At 34.8% G+C, this 17,447-nt stretch overlaps 1 protein-coding gene across 3 annotated transcripts in view; it reads left to right on the forward strand.

Annotated features, from left to right (window-relative positions):
* The window catches only part of LOC105452553 (otoferlin-like), a 37,155-nt gene extending 19,715 nt beyond the window's left edge, over window positions 1-17,440 (forward strand). The window contains exons 6-28 of one of the 3 annotated variants that reach the window (XM_011693760.1): window positions 848-1,024; window positions 1,352-1,414; window positions 1,798-1,882; window positions 5,191-5,534; window positions 5,876-6,186; window positions 6,400-6,643; window positions 6,850-7,086; window positions 7,535-7,843; window positions 7,921-8,073; window positions 8,449-8,649; window positions 8,721-8,972; window positions 9,348-9,398; window positions 10,468-10,772; window positions 11,298-11,659; window positions 12,286-12,471; window positions 12,995-13,724; window positions 14,111-14,281; window positions 14,739-14,908; window positions 15,288-15,606; window positions 16,041-16,239; window positions 16,300-16,518; window positions 16,860-16,960; window positions 17,036-17,440. In XM_011693760.1, coding sequence (XP_011692062.1) covers window positions 848-1,024; window positions 1,352-1,414; window positions 1,798-1,882; window positions 5,191-5,534; window positions 5,876-6,186; window positions 6,400-6,643; window positions 6,850-7,086; window positions 7,535-7,843; window positions 7,921-8,073; window positions 8,449-8,649; window positions 8,721-8,972; window positions 9,348-9,398; window positions 10,468-10,772; window positions 11,298-11,659; window positions 12,286-12,471; window positions 12,995-13,724; window positions 14,111-14,281; window positions 14,739-14,908; window positions 15,288-15,606; window positions 16,041-16,239; window positions 16,300-16,518; window positions 16,860-16,960; window positions 17,036-17,216 — 5,370 coding nt within the window. In that variant the 3' untranslated portion in view covers window positions 17,217-17,440. The remainder of the gene's footprint in view (window positions 1-847; window positions 1,025-1,351; window positions 1,415-1,797; window positions 1,883-5,190; window positions 5,535-5,875; window positions 6,187-6,399; window positions 6,644-6,849; window positions 7,087-7,534; window positions 7,844-7,920; window positions 8,074-8,448; window positions 8,650-8,720; window positions 8,973-9,347; window positions 9,399-10,467; window positions 10,773-11,297; window positions 11,660-12,285; window positions 12,472-12,994; window positions 13,725-14,110; window positions 14,282-14,738; window positions 14,909-15,287; window positions 15,607-16,040; window positions 16,240-16,299; window positions 16,519-16,859; window positions 16,961-17,035) is intronic. The other 2 variants (XM_011693761.1, XM_011693762.1) reach the window with 2 other exon arrangements.
* Window positions 17,441-17,447: the final 7 nt, after the last annotated feature.

The following is a 17,447-nucleotide window of genomic DNA, read 5'->3' on the forward strand; positions in this document are numbered from 1 at the left end:
TTCTCTGGAAATATTTTACAAAGAAGCGTAGAGATGTTCGTCTTTGGTTTATCAGCCGATAGAGATTTTGAACACAAAATAATTATCTACACTACTTTATATTAATGTCAGAGTTTATTACTTTGATTTATAATTATAAGAGGATATTATAATACACTTTGCGTACAATAATATCATACCAAATTAAAGTATTTCTTCAGTAATAATGCAATTCGATAAAGAATATGTAAAAGAAAAGCAAATTCTTCACTAATTAGTAATTATTATTATAATTCGATAAACTTCAGTTACTAAAGAATGCTTCTTGATTTTTCTCAAAAAGGAAGAAATCGAACGCTGACCGTTTTAAATATACCTAAGGTTGCTGAGATTTTATTTGGAGTTTCCGATGTTTCTTCGGAGGAGCGGAATGATGAAATTCCCTTTATAACGAACAGATACGTGATTTCACTTTAAACCACGTAGAAATGATATCTCGTAAAAGCTTTTTGTGTAAAAGATTTCTCGAATTCGATCCGTCAATGTAAACTTCTCTGATGGTCGACTGAGTTTTGTTTTTTGGTTCATTATTGCGTTCAAAACGTACGTGTTATTCGATATCGCTCTCCGATTAAGTAATTTTAAACGTTAAATTGTTACATAAAGGTATGCTTTGAAAACCGTTGAAAAACGATTTAGTCAGATTTTCTTTCTCTTCGTTACCTATAACATTACAGAAAGCGTTGTATACGCAGCACTTCTTTACTCGGATTCGAGAGGCATTGCACGTGCCGTTTCATATTCTGCCTTGCAATTCGAGTTATTTAAATCGAGTCGAATCAACTCGCGAACTTTTCTCGTTTCACAGACGGGTGATACTTGGCAGAGCGCGTTAAAAGCTCAAGATTACCAGGTATGCGTTACGATCATAGAAGCGCGGCAGCTCGCCGGTCTCAACATGGATCCAGTAGTCTGCGTGCAAATTGGAGATCAACGCAAATATACGAGCGTAAAGGAGTCCACAAATTGTCCGTACTACAACGAAGTAAGTAAATAACACTTAACATGCTTAATTACATTGCTTACATTGCTTAATTGTCGGACTTGAATGCAAAATTATTGACAAAATAAAATAAATGGTTCTTTGTAGAGTTCATTTTTGCTTTTTCCGTAGCTCACTCGGATTAGAAATATTAGATATCGGATATTAGAAATTGACTCATAAGTTAGCTGAAACAAAATAAGCAGAATCAATATGTGCTAATATTTGTTGCTAAAAAGTTGTCAAAGAGAAAAATGTTTATTATATATTCCACGAAATTTCTACAAATTTTTCACCTCCATTAATTACTTTCTCTCGGTATATTTTCAGTACTTTGTCTTCGATTTCCACATGCCGCCCGTTATGCTCTTCGATAAAATCATTACGCTGTCGGTGAGTTTATCCGCACGTATTAATTTTATATCGGTTTATACATAAAACTTCAAAACAAGATTTAATTAATGTAATGCCCATTGATATTAAATACATTCGGAAATACGCAGTTAATCGCGTATTTCGACAAATGCGCGCATTTCTGAATAATTTCGCTCCATTACATCTTTGTCGCTCTCGCAATTAAACCCGGTATTTGGACGAATATCGGAAATCGATTATTTGAGAAGGGCTTAAGGAGAGAACATTTAATATTCCGTTTGGGAATTACAAATGACGAATATTAGACGAAGACAGATCGAACGCTTGACGATCAAGATGAAAATGCAAACGACAGGGAATGAGGAAGAAGCTCAAACAGCACATCTTTTAATAATATGCAGGTGCAGCAATCGCGGAATCTCTTGCGCGCTAATCTAACGCTGGGCAGCTTTAAGTTAGACATCGCGACGGTATGGGCACAACCAGGTACAGGTTTCACATTGTCCAGAGACCAGACGAGTCTAATGCTCGGTGTACTCGGAAATTTCCTTCTCCACGAGAGGAAATTTAATTCACGTTCAAATCAAAATGAATACCGTAATGTCGTAGTTTAAGTACGAGTGATAAATTGCGCTGAATATTATACTTGAGATGCAAAATACGAAAAGTATTAGTATTTAAAGAACATAATTTTAAAATATAATAAATTATTCAAACACAAGAAGCTTCAAAAATATAAAGTGGACAAATATCGAAATGATCAGTTGCGTCTCGAATACTTATGTTATTTTTTTTTAATATTTGAAATACGCTATGCGATTTTAATTGCATAAGTGTTCGTCGCTTTAAATAACAAGCTGAATATTCGAGAGTACTTCATTTGACAATTTTTACTGTCGCGCGCGGATTAAATTCTCAAGTGGTACACCTGGTATGAGACCCGGTATGCGACGCTGGCAAGTGCACTTTATTTTATCGGCAAACATTTTCGACAAATAAAGTCTTTATTACATCATTCTCTGCACTCTGCCTGCGAGTTCCGAAGCGAGCGCCGTGTTTGCAAGAAGATACCCCTCTTATGCGGTATAACTTCAAGAACTTGAAGAAGCGTAGAAATTTGTTATGACGCACTATACTATCTTCTAATGAGAAAATTCCGCCAACCCCACAGTCTCGTTTTCTTAATTCTCCTCGTGGTTTTGTGCGATTTGAGATGTGCCGTGAAAGTGCGAGACTTTGCGCTTCGTAATTAGATAATCGCATGCTTAAGAGGATCTAATCAAATTACTTTACGAATTATTCTTCCTTGTTGAATTTAATTAAACAATTTTTAACAATGTATCTCGCTTAAAAAAGTATTAATTAACTTTGCACAAATATGTGTTTGATCTCATTTTGATAGTAGCAATTTACATACTTTATGTGTCAGTAGTATAATCATCACGTACACATAGTATGTTAGTATTGATGTTTACCTCTTGGATTTCACAACATACATAATTTTATGTATACCTAAAAACTTTATTATATTTTTTTATTATTACGTACAAAAAAGCATTGTTGGCAAATGCGCAAGCGTTTTAAATGTTGATTTTAATGAATACATATTGCTCGTAGCACATCCTGTTGCACAAAGGCGCCTACAAAGCCAATGGCGCTCTTATGCACAGTGATAAGTAATTAATAGGGGCGCGCCCATTTGCAAATAGAACAATATATTAAAAATGGAATATTTTGCAATCTTCCGCACTGCAGAAAGGTTTCTGTTCAATTCGCACCTTTCTGGAACGTATATTCTGTAGCAAAAATTAAAATCCAGCAGAGTCATCGTGTGCGATCGAATGTAAGTTCATCGATCAGTGGCTTCGAAGGGAATTGTTAGGGGAAAATTGCGAAGAGTGCGAAAAAGTATCAATCATCATCTGTCACGTCGCAACATTCGCGTTTGCGAGAACAAATGTTCTATTTTTATCGCGAGTCGTATCCGCATGCTAGGCTTTTCATCACCTCCACGTGTATTAAATGTTCTTACGCATGTACATACCGTAAATGTGTGCTGTCCAAGTTAATCCCGAACCACGTGTTCTCGCACACGCCGAAGTACCGTGTATGGCATGCAGGTAAAAATTTTACGATCGTCCGTACGATCGCATCAAGATAATAATTGGCTCGTGAACGGATGAACTTCCGCTCCAATTACTCACCATCGATTCTTTTCGGTCTTGTATGTATTGACAAGAAGTCGCATGTAACGTCCGTCTTTATGAAAAAAAATGAGTTGAGATCACAAACGCGCGTTTCTAAATTTGCTCATCTTTAGGATACGCATTTCAAAATTAGAAATATTCTTTTAACTAAATTAAGTGAGTATGACAAGTTTGAAAACGATTTCCTGAAGATTTTATTGAATGTGCCTCCATATTATAATTTTTAATATTAAATATTTTATCAATAAAGTTTTTGCTATTTTTTTTAGATTAAATAAATTAAATTTAACTGTGTTTGATTGAAATTTAATTTGTGAAACATTTTATTTAAAAAGATTGCTAATACTTTTTTAATTCTAAAAATATTGCTAGTATATTTTTTAATTTCAATAACCATTCAATAATTAAAAATATAGTCGATGATTTTGCCGTAATCTTTTAAAGGGCAGAATGCTATCAATAGCATTGCAAACAATATTGTACCTATATATACACTGATTCTCTATTTTACTTATATAATTATATACACATATCGAGGTTACGTTATGGTTGCTCTGATATTTTAATCGATGCTTTAATAAACTTGAATAAACTAATAACACACCAAGGCTAAAGGTCCCGAGTAAAATATCGATTACGCCGCTAACGGTATAATGTAATCGTACGCCTGTTTAATTGCATTAAGGTTGCATAATACATGCCGGTGTTCAATGCTATTATCAGATATTTTTTTTTATTTATAGAAGATAAACAAACGGCTTCGAATTAATGCGTTACAAGCGACAATTGCGAACATTCGATGAAACGTAAAAAAGAAAAACGACCGCACATCAGTTTTAATTGATACCTTTATTTATCGGTGCGTTTCGCGTACAGTTAAAGCTATTAATGCGTGAGTGAGGCGCGTGGTTTTCGGATTTTATCGAGCATTTTCGAAAGAGATAATAAATGTTTGAATGTATGACAGGGAATCGTTTATATTAATCGTTATATTACTCTGATTCCTTAATTTAAATTGTACTCTCGAAAAAAAAATAAATCCACAAAGAATCACAAATTCACCAGAAAATCGAAATAAAAGCTGCAACTCTCTCAGCTGTTTTCATGCTCTAAAAGACAAAGCTTTCTGATTGCTTTTTGCAGATCTCTCTTTTCAATTTTCAGCTTATTCTCTTTGTCTGTATTTCAATAACTGTTTGATTGTAAACTGTAAATTAAGAATTGGAAAGTTTACCTGGAAAAACGGACATGAAAAGCATAATGCGAAGGTAATAACCGGAGCGTAGGAGAAAGCTATTAATATCAAAGTTATACTTCTAATGTTTTATTTTATTCTGGCATTGTTATTTTTTTACACAAACATGAATGATAAAACATTGTTATATTCATACATTTTCAAATGCTTTCTCTTTTCTAAAGATGCAAAATGTCAAATTTAAAAATTGAATCTTTTCTCTCGAAGTAGCACAGTATTTCATGCCGCACTTTAGGGTAAACTCTCTCCTGGAATTAATCGCAAATTCCTTTCTTCTTTGACGCACCATCGCGTATCATTTATGGATCGACGTCAATAAATTTTATCCCTAGATCATCAATTCTATCATAAATGGGCCCTGCTCACCGATCCGGATGATGTTGCCGGTGGACCGAAAGGTTATCTAAAATGCGACATAAGCGTTATTGGCAAAGGTGACACCGTGAAGATCCCTCCGAAAAGTGAAAAGGACGAGGACGACATCGAGGGCAATCTCTTGTTGCCGGACGGCGTGCCGATCGAGAGACAGCGTGCGAAATTTGTGGTGAAGGTTTACAGGGCTGACGGTCTGCCAAAAATGAACAGCAGCATTATGGCGAACGTGAAGAAGGCTTTCACGGGGGAAGTGAAGGATCTGGTGGATCCATACGTTCAAGTGTCCTTCGCCGGGCTCAGCGTAAGCTCGATACGACGCACATTCTTACGGCGCGCTTGGCTAATCTCGCGACATCGTAAAATCATTTAGAAAATGCCTTGCGCTACATTATCGCACTTTTGAACGGATTAGCTTAATTCTCTTCACGATATAATTTGAAAATTTTATAAAAGTCAATTTAAATTTGTATAAAAAGTGTTTCATTAAAATAGAAATTTGACGGAATCGTTGAAGAGTTGAAAACTAAATAGTGTCTTATTTCCGCGTAAAATCGTTGAATTCATTTGAAATGTAATAACGTAAATGAAGCGCGTACTAGACATCAGAGGCAATTCAGTGTTTTTCTATTTATGACGCTCCAGGGGAAAACAAGCGTAAAGAGGCATAGCTACGCTCCGGTATGGAACGAACAGATAGTTTTTACCGAGATGTTTCCTCCCCTGTGCCAGAGGATAAAGATACAATTATGCGATAACGACCCGGTGCACGCCACCGTCATCGGTACACACTTCGTCGATCTGAAGCAGATCAGCAACGACGGCGAAAAGGGTTTCTTGCCGACCTTTGGCCCGGCGTTTATTCATTTTTACGGCAGCATCAGAGATTACAGCCTCATAGACGAGCACTCGACGCTGAACACCGGCTTGGGCGAGGGAATTTCATATAGAGCGAGGTTGCGCAGCAATTTATTTTATATTAATAATAAAACAGCTATAAATTACTACATAATTATTACAATTTAGTACGTTATTTTGTATATTTAATAATTAATTAACTATTCATTGCGAATAATAAAGACGGGATTAATTAACGTAAAATCTCAAATAGAGAGGAAAATGCTAACGTGGAACGAGATGCTGAGTTCTACTTTCTGTTGTTCGTTTAGGCTTTTGATAGCGATACGAACCGAGATCACCGATAACGTGGAAATAGTACCGTCGGAAGTCGAAGTGGAACCGACGGTGCCGGTAAACGAAACCGCCTACGCGAGAAACGAAGAGTTCTTCCTATATGCCACAATAATGGACGCCACGATGATTGACAAGAAACTCGGCGATAAGCCGATGTACTTTGAAATATCGATCGGAAATGCGGGCAACGCTCTTGACGGTCATAATGAAAGTTTCAAGGTGAGAGATTTTATACGATTAACTCTCTTAAAACTCTCTTAAAACTAAACTTAAAAATTTTCCCAACAAAGAGAGAAATTTTTTTCTTGATGTTTTACCTCGAAAATATTTTTTTCTTTAAAAGAAAGGAAGTAGTCGAAAAGAAATTTTGGAAAGATGCTAATTACGTTTGAATTAAATGGTGAAGCCCGTTTTGTTCGTTACAGATGTGCGATATAGGATCAAAGGGTGGAACGAGTGGGGAGGAGGAAGACTTGCAGGAAGTTCTTGCTGGATCCTGGCAAAGTACTACACCAGCTAGTAAACCAATGACGCACGACAAAATTTATTATTTCTTACCGTACTGGGACGATAAGCCTTGCCTTCACGTAAGAAGCATATGGCCGGATTACAGGCGTAGAATGTATAACAGCAATATTATCGGCAAAATTGTCGATAAACTGGTAAGTTTATGAAATATGAATTACTCCTCTTAGACCTCTTGATTTTGATTACACACCAATGTTTCTTAAAACAGCAGCCTGATAAAATTAATTAAGGGATTGAAAGTAAATAATTCGTTATGGGATCATCAACAAATAATAAATATTTATGCAACATTCAATTAAATTTAACATGCAAAGATAAAAAATTTTTTAAACATGACACTATTATATGTTTCTTTCATCTTCAGAAGTTATGGTATTAATCATTTAATCTGATTCTCAAAAGTTCAACTTTATTTTATCAAAATCATTTGAGGAATACATTTATCTAAAATCTAAATCAGATATTTCTATTCTCTTAAGAGAGCCAGATTCTTAACGGATAACGGTTGCTATGATGAAGAGATCATAGGGATTTGAAGGATTTACATAAAACGATAACGCCTTCTCTTTGTATTCCCACTAGGAGGAAGGATTGTCGGAGGTACAATCGCACTTGGAAGACTCGACGTGCGAAAAACTTTTAAAGGCTACCCTCGAGGAACTCAGCGCGAATTGTAACCGGTATGTCAGCATTAGCAAATCTAGCGTGACCGGTCCGGGCGTCGGGAAAACAAAGCTGGACAAGGAACGTACGAAATTGTGCCAGCGGGAAGTGGAGAATATCGGGATTTTATCGCGCAATCTCAAAGCCCTCGTGACTAAAAGCAGCTTCAAGGAAAGACTGAAGACAGCCCACAGCTATCTGCAAAAATTGAAGTTTCTCGTCGACGATGTTAGTAGTACTTTTTTTTTTCTTGAACGCTGTCGCGTACGTGCTTTGTGAAATGCAATTGTTTGATTTTTTTGCAGCCGCAAGACTCTCTGCCGGACGTATTCATCTGGGTGATCAGTTCCGGAAGACGAGTGGCGTACCAGAGGATATCGGGCCGCGAACTGATCTACTCGGTGGTCGACGAGGAATGCGGCCGATATTGCGGAAAGGTGCAGACTATGTTTCTTAAGGTAAGTAAGCGTATTAAAGCTAATCACGTTGGCTTTTTTAAGCTTTGTGTATGTGCAATCTTTAATTTATTACATACCAGAAATTTTGCAAAAATCAATAGTAACAAAAAATATAATTTTGAACTTGTAATATCGTTTTTATCTACGTTTAAATCTGTCTGCGTAATTATATGCTAAGAATATCTATATGCAATTCGTATGTGTCTCATGCGATTATTGCTGCAATATTTATTTTTTCAATGTTGTATGTTTAATGATGTTAATTTGAAAAAGTTCAGATAAAACGAATGAAACATAAAAAGCCAAATCTTAGAGGATAAATGTTAACATCTAATTTTATGTTATTCTCGCGTCTTGAGTGGAATCCGTGTGTAGCTTCCAGGGAAGAAAAGATTCGGACCCTCGGGATGGGCGATCCAGACGAAATTACAGATCTACATGTGGCTAGGAATACTGAAGCACAAGAAGTACTTCATCCAAGGTTTACCGAAGGGTTACGAGGTCAGCCACGAGTTGAGAAACGTGGACAGACCTCGCGCTTTGCCGCCCACCGTAATTCACTACGTCCAGAAGCACGTACGTATTTCTTTGACTCCGCACAACTCGTCGAATAAATGCGTAATGCTGTTGTACCGAAACGTGTTCAGAAATTTCAATTGAGGGCTCACATGTACCAAGCGAGATCGCTGATCGGCAGCGACGCGTCTGGTCTCTCGGATCCGTTTGCAAGGGTGATTTGCGGTGAATTTTGCAAGTGCACTCAAGTAATCGACGAGACCCTCAGCCCAACATGGGATGAACTGCTGCTGTTTGACGACATCTTAATCTACGGCACCGCCGAAGAGATCAAGAAGGACCCACCTTCCATCGTCATCGATCTGTTTGATCAAGACAAAGTGGTAAGTCAAACAGTCTTCACTTAATCATAACATCCATTATTCCTTCTGTTTCTACAGATAATTTCTATGTATTATTTTATTCTCAAAGCGAAATTTAACAGTTAAAAAAATACTATCTATCTATGTAAAATTAATACTTGAAGTAACAATCACGTGGCGGATTTTTTAAATGCGTGACTATTTTATGTACGATTAATGTCCAAAATTATTTAAATGTTCAACGCAGAATTGGCGAAAAACTGCATTTAATTTTAGTAAATTTTATTAAATTAAGATTCAATTTGATTAGAATTATGACGATACAGACGTGAAATAGAAAGACGTTAAATAGAAAGAATTTTCGCTTCTATGATTTTGTAATCGTTTTTTTTACAGAGTCATATTATAGCTATGGACATAACACTGCATGAGGGCTCTGCTTTGACAGTTTGTATAAAACATATTGACATTTATACGATGCCGGATAACACACGTCACACAACGCACGTCACACGACACCCGCACCGGAAACACACACATAACACACGTTCAGCATGGCACTCGTTATATATGTATTAGAATATAGGTAAACTTGCGCGATATCAGAATTCGCGAACTCGGAATTTCGAGAGCTGCAAGTTTCCAAGTCGTGAAATTGCTGCAATATACCTATAGTCAAACAAAGAGTCACGTCTACCCACCAACCGCATCAACCGCAAATGACTGCAAATGAGGTTGGACTTGGTTCCCTTTATCTTATTCGGTTTTTATTGTGATAAATATAGATACACCCCTAATGTTAATATTTGTATTTCCATAACGTGAATTGGGTATGTTTCAGCGAGTACATCGTTATTGAAAACAAATATAGATATCGATAAGAATTCTCATAATATAGTAACATCAATTTTGGAAGAACATTTGAAATGTCTATCTATATTTAAAGAGTTTATTGAAAGAATGTATATTCAATTTTATAATTGCTTGTGTTAGAATTTCTTTCTGTTCCATAAAAATGTTTTTACTGTGTAATTTTTATAATTTAGATTTGCAATAATCTAAGTCATTTCTTAAGCAACATTGATGTAAAAAATAAATATCTAAATATCATATTACATAAATTTTGTTGTGAACATGTATGTATTGTTGATTAATGAATAATAATTTCTTAAAAATTGATTTATTTACTATAAGTATTAAATTTAAAAATAAAATACAATTCGAGCGCTTTGAAATTCTAACATTCTTATCTTATACATACGTATATATAATTAATTTAGATTGCAGAAGCTACGTTGTATATGTATATCCATTCCTTCTCTTACAAATTCCAGATATCACCATTTTGCACTTCAGTGCCCCTAAACGCTCATAAATAGTCATAAGTAAATTTGAATCTGTTAATTTAGATAATAAATGTCCCCCTTTACACAGTTTCCTCGCATCCTCCGTAGCTACACGGTCAAATCAATAACATTCCCGTACGGACACGATCGAAATCTCTTTACGATTTCAGGGCAAATCGGAGTACATCGGTCGGGCGATTGCGCGACCTCACGTCAAACTCGCATCCGAGTCTTACACTCCTCCGCAATATCCACCGTCCTTGGAATGGTATGATGTTACTAGAGGAGCCTCGAGGGCTGGCGAACTTCTGGCGGTCTTCGAATTACTGGAATACCCATCTACCAAAGATTACGGCTTTCCTACTTTGCCGGATCCCAAAGATTCCAGCTGCGGATCCCAGGCGGGTTCCGGTCAGGATCAAGGCCCTATTCTTCCCGTGCCCGTGGGAATTCGACCTACTTTATCGAAATATCGGTAACCTTATTGATTTTCGTTATTTATTTAAAACAGAGCAGCGTTCAGAAATTTCACCTAGAAGCATCTAAATATTTTATCCTTGTTTAATATTTGGTGAATAACAAAGATAAAATGATATACCGTGAATTTCTGAACGCAATGGGTTTAAAAGATTCTTGAATTCTTTTAATTTCTTAAATAGAAAAAACATCCACGCGGCTTTAGTTTTTAGAGAGATATTAGTAATATATTAATAATTACGATTATATTTTAAAAAATACAATCAATGTATATATAATAAGTTAATTCATTATCGGATTTTCATTTAAAAGATAAGATCTCTATTTTTTGAGTAAAAACTGTTTAAAAAATTTAGTTTGTTAGACTTTTGCTAAAAGTATTATAACTATTATGTTATTTAAATAAGACAAAAATGTCTCTTATTCATAATTAAAAAAAAATATATAAGAGATAATATGGTATGTCATATGCAAATAAATTTATTATTATAGGTATGCCTTAATTAATAGCATTGGATTTCAGAATCGAGGTACTCTTTTGGGGATTGCGGGATTTAAAGAGAATCCATTTACTAACCGTCGACAAGCCTCGCGTGGATGTTGAATGCGCCGGCCACATTCTCTATTCATCCGTTATAGCAAATGCGAAGAAAAATCCGAATTTCAATACACCGATCAAATTTCTGGAATTGGAGCTTCCCGAACAAGAGCTTTATCGACCGCCATTGACCATAAGAGCGGTGGACTGTCGGAGTTTCGGTAGATACACTCTCGTCGGTACTCACACCATCAATTCAATTCACAAATATATGTACTACCCTTTGACTAAAAGGGCAAAGGACGCTCAGGAGAGAAAGAAGAGTTTATATCAGTTACAGTGCACGGGTAATTATATATAATCAATCGATTAATTGTGAAACTGCTTCATAATTGTGATATAAATAGAATATTGCAAATAGAATAAATAGTGTAAATAAACAGTGTAATATACACAGTATAAAGTTTAAACAGATATTAACGTAATTAAATTTTACTGACATAATAATAATGTGATTCTATTATTGAAAAATATTCAAACATTTTAATTATAATTAAAAAATAATATAATTAAGCTAAAATAATATAATAAAGCTCTATACATAAATAATATCTGCTCTGTAATAAATTGCATTGCTTAATTATTATAACGATTCATTAAAATTTTAATATTTGATAAAAATTCAAGCCCAAATGAAATAAATCAAATAAATAGGAATAAAGCCAATGTAAGCCGACACAAGATGAACGTAAATATATTTACTGTATTATTTAATATATATTTTAAACGCACGTTTGTCCTGTGTCAGCTTACATTGACTTTATTCCTATTTATTTAATTTATTAAAATTTAGCTGCAAAAATTAAAATAATAATTAATAATAAGCTAATTGTAAGAAATAATTTTACCGTTTGCAAATTACATTTATATTCTCCTAGTGTTTTAATTTCAAGACTTTATATGTTTATTGCAGCTCTTGATCCATCTAAATCGAAATTTCAACAAACGTCATTACTCGAATCGATGACTGACTTGGAAGCTAACAATGGAGATACGATTATCACTCTTGGTTTCGATTTAGGAAGTGGTCCTACGAAAAAAGACAAAACGGAGCAAAACCTACGTAGGAAACAAAGCTTAGCTAATGACAACAGCATAGGTGTGTTCACAAAAATTACATTTAATTAAAAAGCCTTTAAATTTATTTAATTAAGATAAAAAATAATATTTAAATATTTTATTAAATAGTAAATAGTAGTCTTGTGAAACAATATTATAATATTGTTATGTCATGACAGCAGAGATAAAGCACTGAAAAATATGTATCTCTCTCATTTATTTCTTTAATTAATTAAGTTATAATTTTTTTAGTGCAATGGACTGATACTATATACATATTTAAATTAATTACTATATACATATTTAAACACACATATATAAGTATCTATTTACTTGTTATAAATAAAATAAAATTTATATCATTAAGAGAGAAATTAGAAATTAGGAATTTTTTCATTAAGAGATCAATTTCTCTTTTTCTCCCTCTATCTTTATTTATATCTTTATATTAACACACATTATCTAAATTTAATTAATAATTAAATTAATAATATGCATTAATAATATGCAATTAATAATATGCAATATGTATAAAACAAATCTTTAAAACGCCGCATTTTTAGGTGATTTTGGCGCAGAGGACGGAGATGGCTGCCAAGACTGGTGGACAAAGTACTTCGCGTCTGTGGAAACGATGATCGAGGAAAACAAAGAACTTCGCAAGGAGAAATCCTTATTCCAGAACCAGCCAAATGGAACACTAACGATGCTCCTAGACGACGCTGTCACGCAAAGCCAGTTGGCCGTCTCGGGCGACAAAAATCCCGGAATTAATCCCACGAAGAGACTGTTTGGTCTAAAATCACCGACGAACGCGGTGAAGTTCGTCTCGAGGCTCAGCCCGAAGCAAATCCAGCACAAGTACAACAAGATCGCCCTACTGAAGATTTATCCTGGAGAGCTGGAGGCGCAGCCCGAGTTCGAGCAGTTTAAGGAATGGTTACACACTTTCGAACTGTATCGAGGCAAGAAGACCGGCGACGAGACCGAGGACGAGTCAAGGATTGTCGGCAGCTTCAAGGGCGCACTGAAGGTCTACAAGTGGCCGCTGCCCAAGGATCTGGTGGATCACACCGTGATGGGTTTCGATCCGCAGTACGGATTCTTCCAGGGTGTCCCGTCGAACGAGCCTATCCACGTTCTGGTACGGGTGTACATCGTCAAAGCTAATGATCTTCATCCCTGCGATCTGAACGGGAAAGCGGATCCCTATGTGGTCTTACAATTGGGAGGCAAGAGGATCAGCGATAAGGAGAATTACGTGTCGAAACAACTGAATCCCGTCTTCGGAAAGTATGTGTTTTGTTGATATCGTATAGCAATGCAATAATCGTATAATTTTTCGCAATTAAAGGGATTCTGACAGTACAGAGACTTAACTTAAACTTTCGGGAAAATTATCTTTCTATTAAGCTTGACTTTCAATAAATTATATACTTATGCATATTATTCTGCATATAACAGATTAAAAATTGTATTTTTCGTTTCTTAATGTCATATTATTTCTTACATTCTTAGATTTAAAAAACACTTTCTCAGAAGAAAATTATAATTTGCAAAGCATAAACTTTGCAAAGGTTCTTCTTAATTTTCTTTTTATTTCGTGTCTTTTTATTTTCAAAAATTAAAGCATCGTTATTTCTGCGCATTTTGAATCTAATTGCATATTTATATTCAAGATGTTTCGAGATCGAGGCGACATTTCCGCAGGACTCTCTGCTGACGGTGCAAGTCCTGGATTGGGACCTGGTCGGAACAGACGACATGATCGGCGAGACCAAGATCGATCTGGAAAATCGCTTCTACAGTAGACATCGAGCTACATGCGGACTCGCGAAGAAATACGACGAGTGAGTTTATGTACATAGCAGCATTATATTAACGTCGTACATGGCAAATGAGAGCCCTTTCCAGCAATGAAACAAATTGTGTCACGCAATTCAGTAATCTAACAACAGAGCGACTTTTATCACATCAGCAGTAGCCATTTATTTCGAATCCACACGAAGAACTTTTAACGAGAACTAATGACTATATACTTTTTCACCATAATCTAACTTTTGTCTAACACGCATTTGAGACTATTTTCTTAAGAGCGTACTATAATTTACTGCTCGCTATAATTTTGTGTATATTATTTTCGCACTAACACATATCAATTAAATTTTACATTGTGTATGTGTGTGTGTGTATGTGGGAAATAACATATTGTACCTTCTAGATTAACATGCCCGATAAAAGAACCAAATGCGAGAACGCAAATAAATTCCGATGCACAAGGCTGATTAAACGTTATTTCTGTTCCAGATCTGGATATAATAAATGGAGGGATGCAATGAAACCGACTCAGATACTTTCGAAACTATGCAAAGATGGCAAAATCGATGGACCAGTGTATTCTCACGGGCGCGTTACAATCGGCAGGAAAACCTTCTCCCTCTCGAACGAGGAGATGGAATATTATGTGCATACAAAGGGTATGTGAGAAGATTGAAATGTATAAAATACATAATCAATATTTTAAAGCGTTTAAATGTATAAATTATATATGTATCCATAGTTTTCTTATATGTAATCTAATTTATTATATATCTCGTATACAAATATTATTTAATAAATTATTTAATTGAAATTTATCTAATTACGTGTCGAAAAAAATTAATAATTATTATACATAAAGAGAATGTATGCAAAGGAAATATACATAAGTGGATAAATTACACAACATATAAAATTATATGAAATATGTATAATAATCAAACATAATACATTAAAATATGATTTACGCAGCTTCTAAATACGCGACGTTGATATAAAAATCTTATATCGTATAAGGGATTATTTTTACTTTTTTAGGAATGGAAGAACACCTCGCTTTAGCCGTTCTCCACCAATGGAACGCCTTTCCGCGAATAGGTTGTTCCTTGGTACCCGAGCACGTGGAGACCCGACCACTCTATAATCCTGAGAAACCCGGTATCGAGCAGGGAAAATTGGAAATGTGGGTGGACATGTTTCCAATGGACATGCCGTCGCCCGGACCATCCCTTGATATTTCACCGAGAAAACCCAAGAGTTATGAATTGAGAGTAATCATATGGAATACAGACGACGTCGTTCTGGAAGATGACGCATTCTTCACCGGCGAGAAAATGAGCGACATTTATGTAAAAGGGTAAATATATAGATTCGTGAAGAAAATAATTTTTTCACAAACTTTTTTTTATATATAATTGGATTAAATGATTGTTAATCTAAATTACTATTAATATTAATAAATAAAAACAAGTTTCTTTCAGCTATAAAATATTTCTTAAATTATTTCTCTCAGATCATTTTTTATTTTCTTTCCAATAAATTAATCAAAACACCATTTTACCTCGAAATTTTATTTAATTTATAATAAATAATTATGCATTTCTAAAATTCTAAAACAAAATTAATTAAAAAAAGAAGTATAAAATTAGTATAAAAATATATTTTGAGAAATACTCGTTTATCAAGATCATGTATATAATTATATCTGTGTCTTATTTAGGTCCACTTTTTAGACTTTGAATATTAAAATATAATTATGTTGCAAATCACGACTCCAATGTTGCTTAACAGATGGCTAAAAGGACCAGAGGATTGTCAATCTACCGATATTCATTATCGATCATTGACCGGCGAAGGAAACTTTAACTGGCGGTTCATATTTCCATTCGATTATCTGGTAGCGGAAGAGAAGATCGTTATCAATCGTAAAGAAAGCTTATTTAGCTGGGACGAAACCGAATGTAAAATACCAGCACGTCTAGAATTGCAGGTAATGCAATCGATTTATTTTCAATCTCGTCCGAATAAATAAGAATTACGCTTTTTGCAGGTCTGGGATGCAGATCATTTCTCAGCAGATGATTTCTTGGGCGCGATAACGCTTGATCTCAATCGATTTCCCCGAGGAGCAAAAAATAGTAAGCTCTGCTCACTGGGCATGCTAAAAACAGACGGTTCTGTGCCAATGGTCAATATCTTCAAGCAGAAACGTATAAAGGGATGGTGGCCGTTTTACGTAAAGAAAGAGAATGAAGATATGGAGCTGACGGTGAGATTAAAGATATTACTTTAAATTATCAGCACGACACATTTTCGTCGAGTGTCGTGCTGATGGTGACAAAAATTGCTTTAAAAATGTTTATTAGGCGGAACAACTTTTGAAAATATAATTCACTCGCGTAGAAATTTATCGGATCAAGCGGAAACTGTATCGCCAGAAGTATCAAATATATACATATAAATATAAAAGTTTAATATATATGTAGTATATTAATTATATATTCATATTAAAAATAGCCATCTTTTAAATTTTTTAAATTAAATATATTAAATTTATACTTATATTAATTATATTTCATGATAAAATCCTGCTTTTATTACTTCGCACAGGGCAAGGTTGAAGCTGAGATACATTTGCTCACGAAAGAAGAGGCCGAGAAAATTCCGGCTGGTTTCGGAAGAAACGAGCCTGACCCATTGGAAAAGCCAAAGTCAGTATAATAACAATTTCTTCTCTTTTTACATTTAATCTACTTTTAATTTCTATATTTTTATTTCTTTTGCAGTCGACCGGATGCATCTTTCATGTGGTTTCTCAATCCATTGAAGTCTATCAAGTACATAGTTTGGCACAATTATAAATGGGCTATCCTGAAAGCTGTAATTGCGATCGGATTAATCATACTTCTGCTCTTATTCTTTTATGCAATACCAGGTTACTCTGTGAAAAAGATCTTGGGGGCTTAAATGCTGTTCGTCGCAATGTATAAATGTTGTTTTAGAAGACAATTTGAACAATTTACGATTTAAAGATGTAGTCGTAATGCTCTATATTGTTACGTTGTACAAAATCGATGTAAATTAGCACGTTAACGGATTAATTTATCTAATTTGCCCATAATATCAGCTTGTAAAGATTAGAATTTTTTTATAGCGATACAATAGAAATTACACTGCAAATTCAAGTGTGTAAATCTG

The sequence above is a fragment of the Wasmannia auropunctata genome, unplaced genomic scaffold, assembly GCF_000956235.1.
Source record: "Wasmannia auropunctata unplaced genomic scaffold, wasmannia.A_1.0 LD336029.1, whole genome shotgun sequence".
Taxonomy (NCBI): Eukaryota; Metazoa; Arthropoda; class Insecta; order Hymenoptera; family Formicidae; genus Wasmannia; species Wasmannia auropunctata.